At 43.7% G+C, this 14,411-nt stretch overlaps 1 protein-coding gene across 1 annotated transcript in view; it reads left to right on the forward strand.

Moving 5' to 3' along the window:
• LOC146785923 (fetuin-B-like) overlaps positions 1–14,411 on the forward strand; it is a 196,654-nt gene that overhangs the window by 41,893 nt on the left and 140,350 nt on the right. Inside the window, exon 4 of the mRNA XM_085635321.1 lies at positions 2,349–2,512. Coding sequence (XP_085491447.1) covers positions 2,349–2,512 — 164 coding nt within the window. The remainder of the gene's footprint in view (positions 1–2,348; positions 2,513–14,411) is intronic.

Raw genomic sequence — 14,411 nt, forward strand, 5'->3', positions numbered from 1 at the left:
AACTTATGTCACTCTCAAGGGACTGAGAGAAGTATTCACTCAAATTGTTAATAGTGAAGAGAAAGTCAGAGTGTTTGCTTCACGCTCTCTCAAAGGGGTAGAAGAGAGATACTCTGTCATCGCTTGTGAAGCATTTGCATGTGTCTGGGCTATCCAGCATTTAAAAAATGTTCTGTGTGGTTTGCTTTTAGCTTAAGATCTGACCACAGGCCTTTGATCCGAGTGTATAAGTGCAAGGGTACTGAAAGAGCAACTCCCAGGATTAAAAGATGGGTGGAGGACGTGTTAGAATATAATGTCAAGATTGAATATCTACCGGGGATTCGCAATGGAGCGGCTGACTGCCTTTCCTGACTCCCTTTGGAAGAGCCAGTATTTCCTGAGATAGAAGTTCCAGTCATGTGGATGAAGAAGTTGGTCGTGAATGAAACAGAATGGAAGGAGGAAGGTAACAGTGACAATGTTTGGTGAAGTGAAGAAGTATGCCTGATTGTACGTTAATGTTAATTTTGATAGCATGTTGTTCAGAGGGAACCGGTTGATTCCACCTACTGGATTAAGGAGTAAAATAGTGAATTTAACCCATGAAGGACACCTTGGAAGGAATCTTACCAAGGCAAGCGTCAGGGAGAGTTACTGGTGGCCCAGCCCGGACAGACAAAGTGCTTGTAAGAGATTGTTGGATGATAGTGAACAGCGATAAATCCAAGGTGGTGAGAGCTGTACCGTTGTCTCCTGTGGAGGTGTATGAGCCCTGAGCCCTTGTGTAAGCTTGGCTTGGATATTGTGGGTCCCTCTGATCTGTTGTCTCCAAATGAAAGGTATGTTTTTGTATTAGTAGACTATACGTCCAATTAGGTAAAAGCTTGTTGCATGGCTCCATAACTACAGAAAGTGTGTTAGACTTTTTGAAGGATGTATTTACATATGATGCAGTTCCTAAGAATATCGTCACTGACAATGGTGTTCAGTTTGACTCTGATGAAATGAAGAGCTTTTTTAGTGAATTGTCCATTGAGCACTGCCAAACTGCATTGTATGCTCCTGAGGCTAATAGCCGTGAGGAGAAGATGAATGGCCTGGTGAGGGATTGTGCTCAATCAGTTGTAAGGGTTATAAGATCTCTCAGGAAAATGTTGAGAGAAAAACTGTGGGGTCATCGCATCGCTCATGTGTTTTTAAGATTTCACCTTTTCAATATTTAGAGGGAAGGGTGGCTGGGTCCAAACTCAATCTCATGTGATTGGAGTGGAAGAAGGAAAGAGTGAGGCACCCATTTGGGCAATTGGGCTGCATATCAAAATAAATACAAGGAGTGTTATCACGCCTCACATGGAGCCATTCACAAGGTTTTGAAAGTTGGTGAATGAGTGTATGTGAAAAAACTGAGGAGGGTTGCCAAAGGGGAATCCAAGTTTGTGGGACCCTTCCTTGTAACTGAGGTCAAAAGGAATGTGGTAGTTTTGGAGAATGGGGAGTTGTGGAGTATGTCACACTTGGAGAAAGGTCCTTCTCAAGTTGATCAGACGGTTAGAGTACCAGAAATTTCCAAGCCATGTGTGGATGGTGAGCAAAAGTCATTGTTGGATTCACCTCGTGTTAGATTCAGGAACAGGAGGAGCCTTACCTATTTGAGGGACTATTTTGTGAATTGGTTGTAATGTTGAGAGAAATACCAGTGTAATCCTGAATTGAGGGATATTGTGTAAATGTTGTTCTCACACAGTTTCATACTTTTATACGAAGTACAAGTGTAACCTGTAGTGTGCTAGTTGTGCATCTTACTTGCAATTTTCTTTTGTTTGTTTTCTTTTTCATATTAACACTATGTTCAGTTTTGTTTTATTGGGGACGTGTCTTATGGCCTATGTATATTCTATATTATGCTTCTTTAAGGGTGATGTAATCCTTGGAGTGTTAAGTGCATCATATAGAATGTGTTATGCCCTGACATCCAGGGAGCAGTTGGAGAGAACCTTGCCTAGTGCCAGCTGCACAGTTATGGTGGATGCATTAAACTCCTGTCTCTGCGTGACGTACTCTCTTAACAGTTTCCATTTCAAGATGTCATCTATATGCATGCGATAGATCATGAGCACCATTTTGAGATGGTAGTGGATTAAAAAAGAAGGTCTGACATCTCAATAAACAGTAAATATGATGTTTAGTGACTTAACATCCAAACTAAAATCTAACTCCACTGACTGCTATATCTTTACCTTTTTGCCATTGTAGCATGATCTATACATGAGAAATGCATGTATTGTAATGCCAACTATACAAATTGGCATAATGTAGCATGTGTACTGCAGCTGAGAAAAAAATAATAGTTTTTTTGTCCTCTACAGTTCCGCTATCGTTAAATTCCTCAAAATCTAAAGACTGCTCCACTTTGTGCAAAGATCCTGATTTCTACGAACCATTAGCTGATAAAATGGTTGCAAAATACAACAAAGAAAGTAATAACACTCATTACTACAAGGTGTATATGGCAGAAGTCTCATACATGGAGGTAACTACAAAATATTTTTGCACTAGACCATAAAAGGTGATACATTCTTCAGAACTGTTATCCTTGTTTTACATTATATGATACATTATTTATTTTATTTATTTTTCATTTGTTTGTTATTATTCTGTAGTATTCATAAGAAACTACCTACTGCACCTGCGAAACTCTCACTGTACTTTAGGATGGGGACAGGCATACATGAGAATCATATAAACTCCAGAGGGGTGAGATTAAATGGTTATTAAAAAAAATTTCAAAGCCCGAAGGACAAACAGATGGTCTTTCTGGCTTATCAAAAATAAATGTAGATTGTTCCCTGCTATGGCATCTTAGATACAAAAAGCGTCACCATGGCTCTATCCAGCTGAAGGAAGATGTCAGGGAATATATGAGAGGTGGACCTCAAGCTACAAAAAGTTGAATATTTGAAGAGTTTGACTTCCAGCAGTTCTGGTGCCGTGCCACAGAAGGTCCTTGGTGAAAAGTGGAGGGACTTAAACCACAGGAGGCCAATTAGGTTGAACAAGAGTTTGTGTAATGTAGTCATATTCCTTCACTTTTAATATAAGTGTAGCAATGATCTGAATGTGCTGTAATCTGTGCAAAACCCACACAAGCATTGAAAGATAAAGAAATGTGTCATACACCAGCCCTGAGGAAACACCTACAGCTGCATCCGCCAAGCTGCTGGGGAAAAGAAAGAACAATTTGTATTTAATTTGACTGTGTTGAAGTAGAGTTTTTTGATACTACTCCAATGTAAGGTCATTAGGAGAGATGATCAACAGGAAAGCACAGGTTTCTCACAACAGTGCTCAATGTAGTTGGGGCACTGACCACTCATTGATGGACAAACATTCATCCTGCAAAGTGGTTCTTTTTTTCTTGCTCAACAGAATTATGGACTTTTTAGAGTTCATTTTTAAGAAATTGCCAGACAGTGATCTTGAACCTTTCGCCAGAATGGTGGTCTGATAAATAGAATGGAAAAAGTCCTCATCCTTGACACATGGAATCAATTGTGTATAATTAGTGCTAGCTATGCAGCCCAATTCCAAGGGCTATCACAGTATCTAAAGCCCTCTGCCTGAGTTATAGATCCCATAAAGTAGGACTGGATGCTGTCAAAGGCTGCAGATAAATCTAGTAAAATAAGGAGCCCGCCCCCCACCATCCTTTGTAGTTTTGCCTCTTCTTTATAGTGTGGTAATAAACCACTTGGACTAGGCATGTTATGGTTTTATTTCAACAGGTATTATTGAAGCAGCTCTGTCATTTTCATTATTTAGAGGAAGGAACAGTAAGGTGGTTCACTCAGTGTATATTTTCCTAATTCAGTGAAAGATGGTTGACAGGAGTGGTCCTTATTTTCCTAATAGTGTATGCTTGGATACCAGACTTACAGGTAGACCTGACTGCACTAAGCATCTGGTCATGAATTTTACAAGGAATAGCCAAGGTATCTGACATAGTAAGACGATGTTTTGGACCACAGGAAACCGAAGGGCCTTTGCTAATAGGAAGGCTATGAGTATGTCCTACAAAATGGAATGATTTGTATGTCACTACATCCAATACAAAATGACCAACCTACACAAATATCTACTCCATAAATAGATTGTCAAGTACAGATAAGGAAGTATAGATCTACATTTCCATCTCCACTTCTGCTTACCTCGACATTGTAATGAAGCCTATATTGAGGTGTCAATATGGTTGTAAGTTAATATTTAAAGTATCAATATTGCGACTACCCATGTTGCAATGTGGACTTGATAGTCTGTAATTCATTAAAGTCTAATGTTTTCTATAATTAAACATACATAAGCCTGAGATGGATTGTCAACCCATATATTAAAATCACTGAGGACTATCAAATGGTTAAAAATAGTGATGTGGAACAAGCAATGTTATGAGGTGGCCCATAAATGCAGGTGCAGGTTCCTTGGAAACATATGCAAGTTATTGGGGATGGCAGATGCCACATGTAAATATTTTAAAAAAATCATGAGCCAAACAATCCTTGACTTCTGTAGTTTGGGAGCAGGTAAATAGCAATTCAGTACTGTGTACTAGAAGGAGATCTCACATGATGAATTATTGTTTATTGCTGACTGAGCACTTAGAAAGAAGGCTTTAAACTTCCCAAATGCATTGATGTGACAATAGATGCTTTATTTAAACATCAAAGGGGGAGGTTTGTAAAAGTTGTCCTCTCAGAGGGCAGTAATATTGGAAGCATGTAGGCCTGTTAATGTTTGTCCAGAGATTAGCGACTGAAATCCTTGGGAATGAAACCTAGAATTACCAGTTTGCCTTGATATTCCTCATTTCTTAGTGGATACTCATGGTCCAACTTATAAAGGCTTGACTTTTCTCCACTCCGAGATGCCCAGACCCCTGGCATTGAAAACTCTGTAGAACAGGAAAATCTTGCCCTTTTACCAGGCCACTTGCCATGAGGACCCAAGAGTGTCTTGTTAGATAGGTTTTACATGCCCATGTAGTGAAAAACTCCTAAATGTCGCTTATCACTAATGTGACAGCTACCTCTCTCATAGGATAACATTGGGGCATGGGCGGTGTTCCCATATGGGCTCTGGGGGCTACACCCCCTCTACTGTTTCTTAATTAATAGCTTAATACAATTTTTCTAAGGAAGAACAGTCTACTGAGGGCAGCACTCAAAAACACTCGCCCTCAGTCGCACTGTATTTCTTCCTGGACTCCTTTGATGCTGCGCATGCACAGCTGCCAGCAGGCAGATGCCATTAATCACTATTTGCTGGGCTGATGAGCTCACAGCCCTGATTCATCTGAGGTCATCTGCTCAGCAAAGCTATTGCCTCATAGGATAAACTCCACTGCCTGGTGACTGTTAGCTCCTAGGCATTACAAGTTCAAGCAATGTAGTGCAAGGGGCTTCACATCAGTTAGGGACTGGAGCCAAGCCTTCCTACACATTCACACTTCATCACGCGGGAAGGGGGGGGTTGGGCCAAAGAACCTTACTGACCACCACCTCGGTCTGTGACAAGTTATGAAAGGGAGGGATTGAGGACTGCAGGCAGCAAGCAGGACACTGGCGTCTGCGCAGTATATCACCACAAGTTTTCAGGTGCTATATTAAGTGTCATGCTTCCTGTGCTGCACTTAAAATGCCTCCTGTGCTTGAGAGGAGGTACCCAAGCTTTCCCTCCATGTTGCTTCTGGCAGTGGAAACCGAGAGAGACTAGAGAGTAGTAAAATAAGGGGACTCACCAGATATTAATTTTACCAGACAGGCAAGCCGGCAAAACAGAAAGATCGGGTGAGCTTTCCTTTTGTAATTTCAAGTGGCTGAAATGATTCATGGCTATGTGTGTGTGTCAATGACCTGATGTATGGATCTTTCACCACATCTTCCTACAGACCCAGAGAGGAGCTTGTTAAAACATGTTAGATGAAGTGCACTATTAATGTGATTTTAAAACGGGGATGCTTGCAATACATCTTTAAATCCTAAGAGGGATAGGGTGAAAGTCACCCTTCTTGTCACTAAATTTGGATTGGCCCCCGAGAAGTACTGTAAGAGGTTGTGGGATAGCCACAAATTTCTAAATCATTCTTCGGTGGAGTGCTTGGAATATTCTAGCAAGGCACTGCATGGCTGTGTGAGGGGCAGTAAAGTTGACACATATGTTGGAATGTACAGATTAATCTTTAGGGGGCACATGCTCAATACTTGTTTAACAGAGCCTGTGCCAGCACCTAGTGGACAGGGAGCTCACTGACCCAGGGAGCTAACTAAGGTTACAGACTTTTGGGTCAGTACCAGGGTGACCAAGAAGGCTTCTGGGGGGACCCCCAAAGGGGGGGTTAGGGTTCCCACCAGAAAACGGAGGGGAGAGCGATAACTAGGAAGGAGTTCTCTCAAGACCCTCGAACTAACTCACAGGGGAAAGGGACCCAGCCCCATTCCGACCAGAGAAAAGGATTTGCAGATATGAACATTGATAAGTTTGCCTAAGTGTTTCCAGTGTTGGCATACCAAGGGTGATGCCATGAGCCCCTGAGTGGTGGGCTTACCCCTGGGTTGGCCAATGTAGCACCTGGGAAGAAGATGGCCACAGTTATTGTGGGAGAGACAGCTCCGGTTACCCTAGTGTCCCTAGGTGGCAAAGAGATGGTGTCCATAGCACACATGCCTTCAAATACTTCCAAGTACAGGCAGTGGGTCACCATCAATGGAAAGAGATTGGAGTCTCTGAGTTACACATGAGTTAGTATGACAACTGTCAGATGCCATCTGGGGACCTCAGAGCAAGTGATACTTAGTACATTCTACAAAGCTGTAGTAGCAGACAACTGGGATAGCTATTATCCACTGGCTCTGTTTCCCTTTTAATGGAGGACTATCAGGTTCTCTTAGGGTAGCTGTGAGCCCTGCCATGCCTGTGGATTGTTTGCTTGGGAATGATCTGGAGCACAATTCCTGGAAGGAAGTGGAGCTCAGATCACACCCAGAAATGTTGGGTTACCTGAATGGGTCTGTATGTCCACAAGGTCCATAGCTGCCCAGTAGGAGAGTCAAGGAGACCTGAGCCTGGAAGAATGGTCCAGGCAGCTGTCAAGGAAGGGAAGAGCAGGCCCTGAATCTTCCACAGTATAGGAGGATGGTGAGCCTGAGGAGGCCACCCTGAAGCCTACCAGGAAGGACATTGCCTCCCTTGGAGACATGACGGAGCTTGCTGAATGGCAAGTAGGGGGGCCACCAGTAAAGAGTTCTATAAGACACAGAAGGAGTGCCCAACCCTAGAGGGCGTGAGGTGGCAAGTTAAAGCCCAGGCAGCTGGTGACACCTCTGGAGATCAGCTCATCTATTGTAAGAATTACCTCCTGTATAGTGAGCCTAAGGCGCTTGTGCATGGGGCAGCCAGTGTGTTTGTGGTCTCTCAATAATATAGGGGCTTCCTAATAGGACTGGCTCATAAAATACCCTGGCAGGACATCTGGCACAGGACAAGAACTTTGCCAGTCTTGTCTCCCACTGTTATAGGCCCTGGATAAAGCTATTCTGCAGGGCATGTCTCACCTGCCAGGCCATTGGGAAAACAGGGAAACAGCCTAAGGATCCCCTGAATCCCTTACCTGTCATTGGCACCCCCTTTGAAAGAGTGGGCATATACATTGTTGGATCCTTGAACCCCAAAACTGCCTTAGGCAACATGTTTATCCTGGTTTTGGTGGACCATGCCACTAGATATGCAGTGGTAATCCCTCTGAGGTATGTGACTGTACCTGCAGTGGCTAGGACCCTGATTGGGATTTTCACCCCAGTAGGGTTCCCCCAAAAAAGGTACCCGACCCCGACAGGGGCACAAACTTCATGCCTGCCTACAAGAAGACCATGTGGGAAGAGTGTGGAGTAACCTACAAGTTCTCCAAAGATCCAACAAGACCCTAAAATGCATGATTATGGGCCTGCCTGAGCCTATGAGGTGGAAATGGGATGTCATCTTGCCATACCTGATCTATGCCTACAGGAAGGTATCACAGAAGGGAGTTGGGTTTAACCCATTCACACTTCTGTATGGATACCCTGTTAGGGGACCTCTCAGTCTTGTGAAGGAAGATTCAGAACAATCTTCCCCCACACCTCCTGGGATGTGGTTAGTAACATGCTAGCCCTCAGAAAGGCTTCTGAGAACCTGGAAGCTAGCCAGGGAGTCATGAAACTCTTGTGTAACCCAAAGGCCACTCTGGTAGAGCTCCAAACTAGCCAGAAGGTATGGGTTTTGGAGTCAGTGGAGCCCAAGGCCCTACACGACTGTTGGACAGAGCTTTCACAATAGATTTGCCCCTCTGGAAGGCCTGGAAGTCTGTGACTGAAGGTATGGCAATCTGTTTGAAGGAAGGGAGTTGTATCAAAAAGACCTGATGAATCAGAGCGAGAATGGGTTAAAGATATCTGACAATGTGAAGGTTAAGTTCATGATATGGAACATCGCAGGATTAAGGCAGAAGTTGGGGAATGCAGACTGATGTGGTTTAGAGGACAACCAGGATATAATATAACTGGAAGCAGACAACATGAATGTGACATGATAGAAAAACAAGCGTATTCTAATTCTTATACTCCATGGATTGACAAGACTTGGATGTTTTAAATGCGAGTAGATATCAAAGCTGTGATGAATCTCATGCATAATTTAAAGCCCTGAAGAAGTTCTGTGTGGTTGAAACGTGTCAGCTACTGGATTTTATCTCCTATTCATTGATGTATTTTTTCATGAGAAGAAATTAATAAAGAACGAATGAAGAAAGAAAACCACAACATCTACTTTATTTATTAATTGCATACATATGCATTGTGATTACTGTGATTGTTAATGAAAAGACTTTTGCTGAATTTTTTTATGCACTTTATACAATATGTTTACTAATTTTGAGTGCTGAACCATTGTCTGCTATTTTGCCGTGCAAATCTTTCCATTTGGAGCAGATAGGGGCTGTACTCCAAGGTTCTTTGCACCATTACAAATATCATGCTTTCATCCCATAATAACATTGTTAGCAAGTGTAGTCTTCTATTGCCTCAACTCCTCTATCTTTTGTAACATGGGAATGAGCTTAACTGAATTTTAATAATGAGGAATCTAGTTATATTGAATTAAAACAACCCAGAGACAGAGCAACTGGAAAAGACCTTTGGGAACTTGAATAATGCCTCAAGCATAGAATTCATTCAAGCCTTAGAGGGGTTCAGTGACCAGTTTACGCACATAGAAACCAACTGGGCAAACGTTAGCGATCACTCCTCCCTCACAGGCATCTTTAAATTGGTCGCCAAGCACATAAGGGCCAAGGTACTGTTATAAACTTAAGTGGGAGAAAATCAATTAATAGCATTTTTTCCCCTTGGGTAATAGCAGAGAGGAAAACCGAAATACTGACATGTCTAAATAATAATCCTTATCTAATATGACTAATAAATAAGGGCCTTTGAGGCAATATTGGGTTCCATAAAAAGTTTAATCACTTGCCCTACACACTCTAGTCAAGCACCTGTCCCTCGCTGGTTTGATGCTGCTTGTACTCGGTCCCTGAAAAATCTACAAGCAGCCCTCACAAACACATAGTCTGCCCAAGCAGTATAGAGAGCCAAGTAACACCAAACTACAAAGCATAAGGGAGGAAGCTTGGGACGCTCTTTGAGCAGCTGCAATACCAAGTAATAGCCGGGCCTTTTGGAAAGAGATAAATGCCCCCTTTCTTGTATTTTGACTAAGGGCCATATGTAACAAAATACAGTTTTGCGAATCTCAAATTGCGATTTTCTGCGAATTGCAATTTGAGAATCGCAAAATGCAATGTATGTGGTATTTGCAAATATTTTGCGACTCCCACATATTCCTTATTTATGAATCACAGATTGAGATTCGAAAATAAGGAATACCTTCCTATTCATTCCTATGTGCTAGGAGGCCCATAGGAATGAACGGGAAGACATTCTCAATTTGCGATTCTCAATTAGAGAATCGCAAATTGAGAATGCAATTTCAAGAGTGCCAGGGTGTCAAAAGGACACCCCGTTGCACCCCTGAAATGTGCATTTGCCAGGCTATCTTGAATCCAGTGGCAAAGTGAGCAAAGGACCCACGTCTGGGCATACCCTGCCAATTTAGGGCGAACAAAGCGACACCAAAGGGGATGATGGACGGAGCGTTTGAGCAAATCAAACACTCACCCCCAGTCAACTGATCTGGTTTTAATCCATCATCATTCTTTAGCTCACTCCACCACCCCAGTTCAGACATGACCATATGCAAATCAGTCTGACCCTGTGCCTCATTGGAACAGTCCAGCCCGAACTGCCAAGCCATGTCTTCACTGGACTGGAAACAAGCATCCTGGGACTGGTTTTGGGTTCATAACCCTCATTAGGCAGGCTATCTTGAATCCAGTGGCAAAGTGAGCAAGGGACCCACGTCTGGGTGTACCCTGCCAATTTAGGGCAAACAAAGCGATACCAAAGGGTATGATGGATGGAGCATAAGAGCAAATCAAACACTCACCCCCAGTCAACTGATCTGGGTTTAATCCATCATCATTCTTTAGCTCACTCCACTACCCCAGTTCAGACATGGCCATATGCAAATCAGTCTGACCCTGTGCCTCATTGGAACAGTCCAGCCGAACTGCCAAGCCATGTCTTCCCTGGACTGGAAACAAGCATCCTGGGACCGGTTTCGGGTTCATAACCCTCATTAGCCAGGCTATATTGAATCCAGTGGCAAAGTGAGCAAGGGACCCACGTCTGGGCGTACCCTGCCAACTTAGGGCGAACAAAGCGATACCAAACGGTATGATGGCTGGAGCGTAAGAGCAAATCAAACACTCACCCCCAGTCAACTGATTGGGGTTTAATCCATCATCATTCTTTAGCTCACTCCACCACCCCAGTTCAGGCATGGCCATATGCAAATCAGTCTGACCTTGTGCCTCATTGGAACAGTCCAGGCGAACTGCCAAGCCATGTCTTCCCTGGACCAGAAACAAGCATCCTGGGACCGGTTTCGGGTTCATAACCCTCATCAGCCAGGCTATCTTGAATCCAGTGGCAAAGTGAGCAAGGGACCCACGTCTGGGCATACCCTGCCAACTTAGGGCGAACAAAGCGATACCAAAGGGGATGATGGACGGAGCGTTTGAGCAAATCAAACACTCACCCCCAGTCAACTGATCTGGGTTTAATCCATCATCATTCTTTAGCTCACTCCACCACCCCAGTTCAGACATGGCCAGATGCAAATCAGTCTGACCCTGTGCCTCATTGGAACAGTCCAGCCCGAACTGCCAAGCCATGTCTTCCCTGGACTGGAAACAAGCATCCTGGGACCTGTTTCGGGTTCATAACCCTCATTAGCCAGGCTATCTTGAATCCAGTGGCAAAGTGAGCAAGGGACCCACGTCTGGGCGTACCCTGCCAACTTAGGGCGAACAAAGCGATACCAAAGGGTATGATGGCTGGAGCGTAAGAGCAAATCAAACACTCACCCCCAGTCAACTGATCGGGGTTTAATCCATCATCATTCTTTAGCTCACTCCACCACCCCACTTCAGACATGGCCATATGCAAATCAGTCTGACCCTGTGCCTCATTGGAACAGTCCAGCCCGAACTGCCAAGCCATGTCTTCCCTGAACTTTTTGCCTTCGGCCTTTGATTTTTCTGAATTTGTTTTTGCTGGCATCAGGACTCTGTGCACTTTACCACTGCTAACATTTGCCAAAGCGCTTGTGCTCCCTCCCTAAAACGTGCTAAAATTGGCTTACACCTGATAGGCATATTACATTTAAGTCCTGAATAAAGTGGTGTACCGTATACCGAGGGCCTGTAAATTAAATGCTACTAGAGGGTCTGCAGCACTTATTGTGACACCCACTTAAGCAACCCCTTAAAACATAGCTCCTTAAAACATGTTATTGCAGCCTGAATGCAGCTTTAAACTGCCAACCCACTTGGCAAAATAAAACCCTTGCCAAACCTTAAAATTCCCTTTTATTACATATATCACCACTAATGTAGGCGTTAAGTAGTGCAAATGGCAGGGTGCATTGTAGTTAAAACTTTTCCCTACTAAATTTCTACATCTGAAGCACTTTTTGTTTGATTTTTTTCTAACTCCAAAAGTAAGCAATGACGAGGGCAATCCAATTCCTGTATCCGAATTGTGCACCACGACGGTCGGACATATTTTTTAATTTTGATCTGTTCTCGCCTGACTAGATGCCTGCAGTTGGTGCTTTTTGTGACTAGTTTCTACCTTAAACTTTAACAATTTATAAGTCCAGTTATACTGATTGGATTTTTGACATTTTGGTGTCAAACAGTTTATTCAAATGTACTCTATTTTTCTAAATTGGTGTGAGATTTTTCTTGTGTTGTCTTTTCATTTATTCCTGTTTGTGTGCTGCATAACTGCTTTCCATGTAGGCTCTAAGCCAGTGGTGGCTCGCACAGGGAACACTGTGGGGCGGCGAGGCAGGGGGTAGTGGAGTGTGACATACAGTGGGAAAGTTGAGAGTAAAGAAATGAATAAATACAATCACTTACTTTAACCCTTTCCCCGCTCATGACGGAACCGCTCCGTCATGAGCCACGGTTGCCGTGTGCTCATGACGGAGCGGTTCCGTCATGCCACGACCGTTGGCGGCCGCTCCACCCACGCGGCGCTGTTTCCCCGCCTGGGTGGGGGGACAACGCAACTGGGCGGAGTCATGACGGAACCGCTCCGTCATGAGCACAGCTCAACCGTGGCTCATGACGGAGTGGCTCCGTCATGAGCACAGCACCACCGCACTGCCCCCCCGCACCCCCCAGCGCTGCGGCGAAATTCCCGCCGCAGCGAAGGGGTTAAGTGCTTTTATTTATTTATTTATTTACTCTCAACTTTCCCGTCACATGTCACACTCCACTACCCCCACCCGCCCCCGTCTCGCTGCCTCACAGAGTACCCTGTGCGGACCGCCGCTGCTCTAAGCTAATCTTGGCTGCTTTGTTCCACTTTTTTTATTTTTTTTGTAAACACATTTTATTAGGCTTTTCTGACACTCAAAAACACTTTGTTCCAGCACAATTTTGGATGTAATTGTCTAATCTTCCCTATGGTATTAAAAAGTATAAACATCTAGAATAAATCGGCTAGCAGTGTAGTCTAATAATCCGCTTCCGGTAATTAACTGCAAGGGTGTCCTAGTCTACTTAGTAACAGGATAATTACTTAGTTGCTTATTGCTATTCCACAATTCCTGTGTATCTGTGTAAACTAACCCCAACTGTCCCCCCCACCCGACCCTCCCACCCATGCGTGTTACAGTAGTTATTGCACTATCCAGCTAATTCAATGGGACTTCGGCTCAATAGTCATTGATCCCTAGTATACCTTCAGTCAGCTTACGTACCATCAGAGGGGGCACGTCGATCATGTACATGCTACTTTTGTTAGATTCTGGATATAGGAATCAGCCATTTGGATCATGGATCTCTCCCCCCTGGTCCCCCTTTTTTCTATTTACGGGGTTCTTTAACAAGTCCAGCAGCGCTGCCCATGCTCTAACTGACTCCAACGTCTTCTCATTCCCCGTCCTTCTAGCTATTTGCATTCAGACAGATCCGTCGCATTCAGCCCATTTTATAAACTCTTTTTTCCACCTAGTCACTCAAGGACCATCCCTCGCCTTCCAATAGCTGGTAATATCCCTTTTGGCCAAGACCAAGCCGAGGTCCTGGAATTTACATTTTACTTTATTCTTAGCGGTGTGGGGAAACCAGTGCAGTAGGCAATAATCAGGAGTATTTTCTATCTCTTTTTCAATCACTTCTGCTGTGATCGTAGTTAACTCCTTTCAGAAGCTCTCTATGCCTGGACAGCTCCAAAACATGTGCAAGAATTCTGCCCCTACTCTGTGGCAGCGCCGGCATGCTGCTGTTTGCATATTAAAGTATTTATTCATCTGATCTGGTTGGCTGCTTTATACCAATGTACCAGAGGATTAAGCACAGGTTATTTTACTGACTTTAGTGGTTCATCCTGGAAGGGATTGTGGCTGTTGCTTGAGCAGGGTTAACAGCTCACTCAACCAACAACCCAATTTCTCACATGTATACATTGTTAAAAGAGGAAGACTTAATTTGCACATTGAGAATGAAAGTTAAAATGGCTTTATTTTTATGTACTTCTAAAGATAACTAATTATTCCAAAGCTGGCACACCTAATCGCCCAAGCACAGCAAAACATCAAGACTGTTTTTTCCTTATGCACTTGACACATCAGTTTTGCTATTTCTGGATATTCTAAAGAGGTAGTGTTACTAATTCTTATTTTAACATTAGGTTGTCAGCACTTACCTCTCT

This window comes from Triturus cristatus, chromosome 11 (genome assembly GCF_964204655.1).
Source record: "Triturus cristatus chromosome 11, aTriCri1.1, whole genome shotgun sequence".
NCBI lineage: Eukaryota > Metazoa > Chordata > Amphibia > Caudata > Salamandridae > Triturus > Triturus cristatus.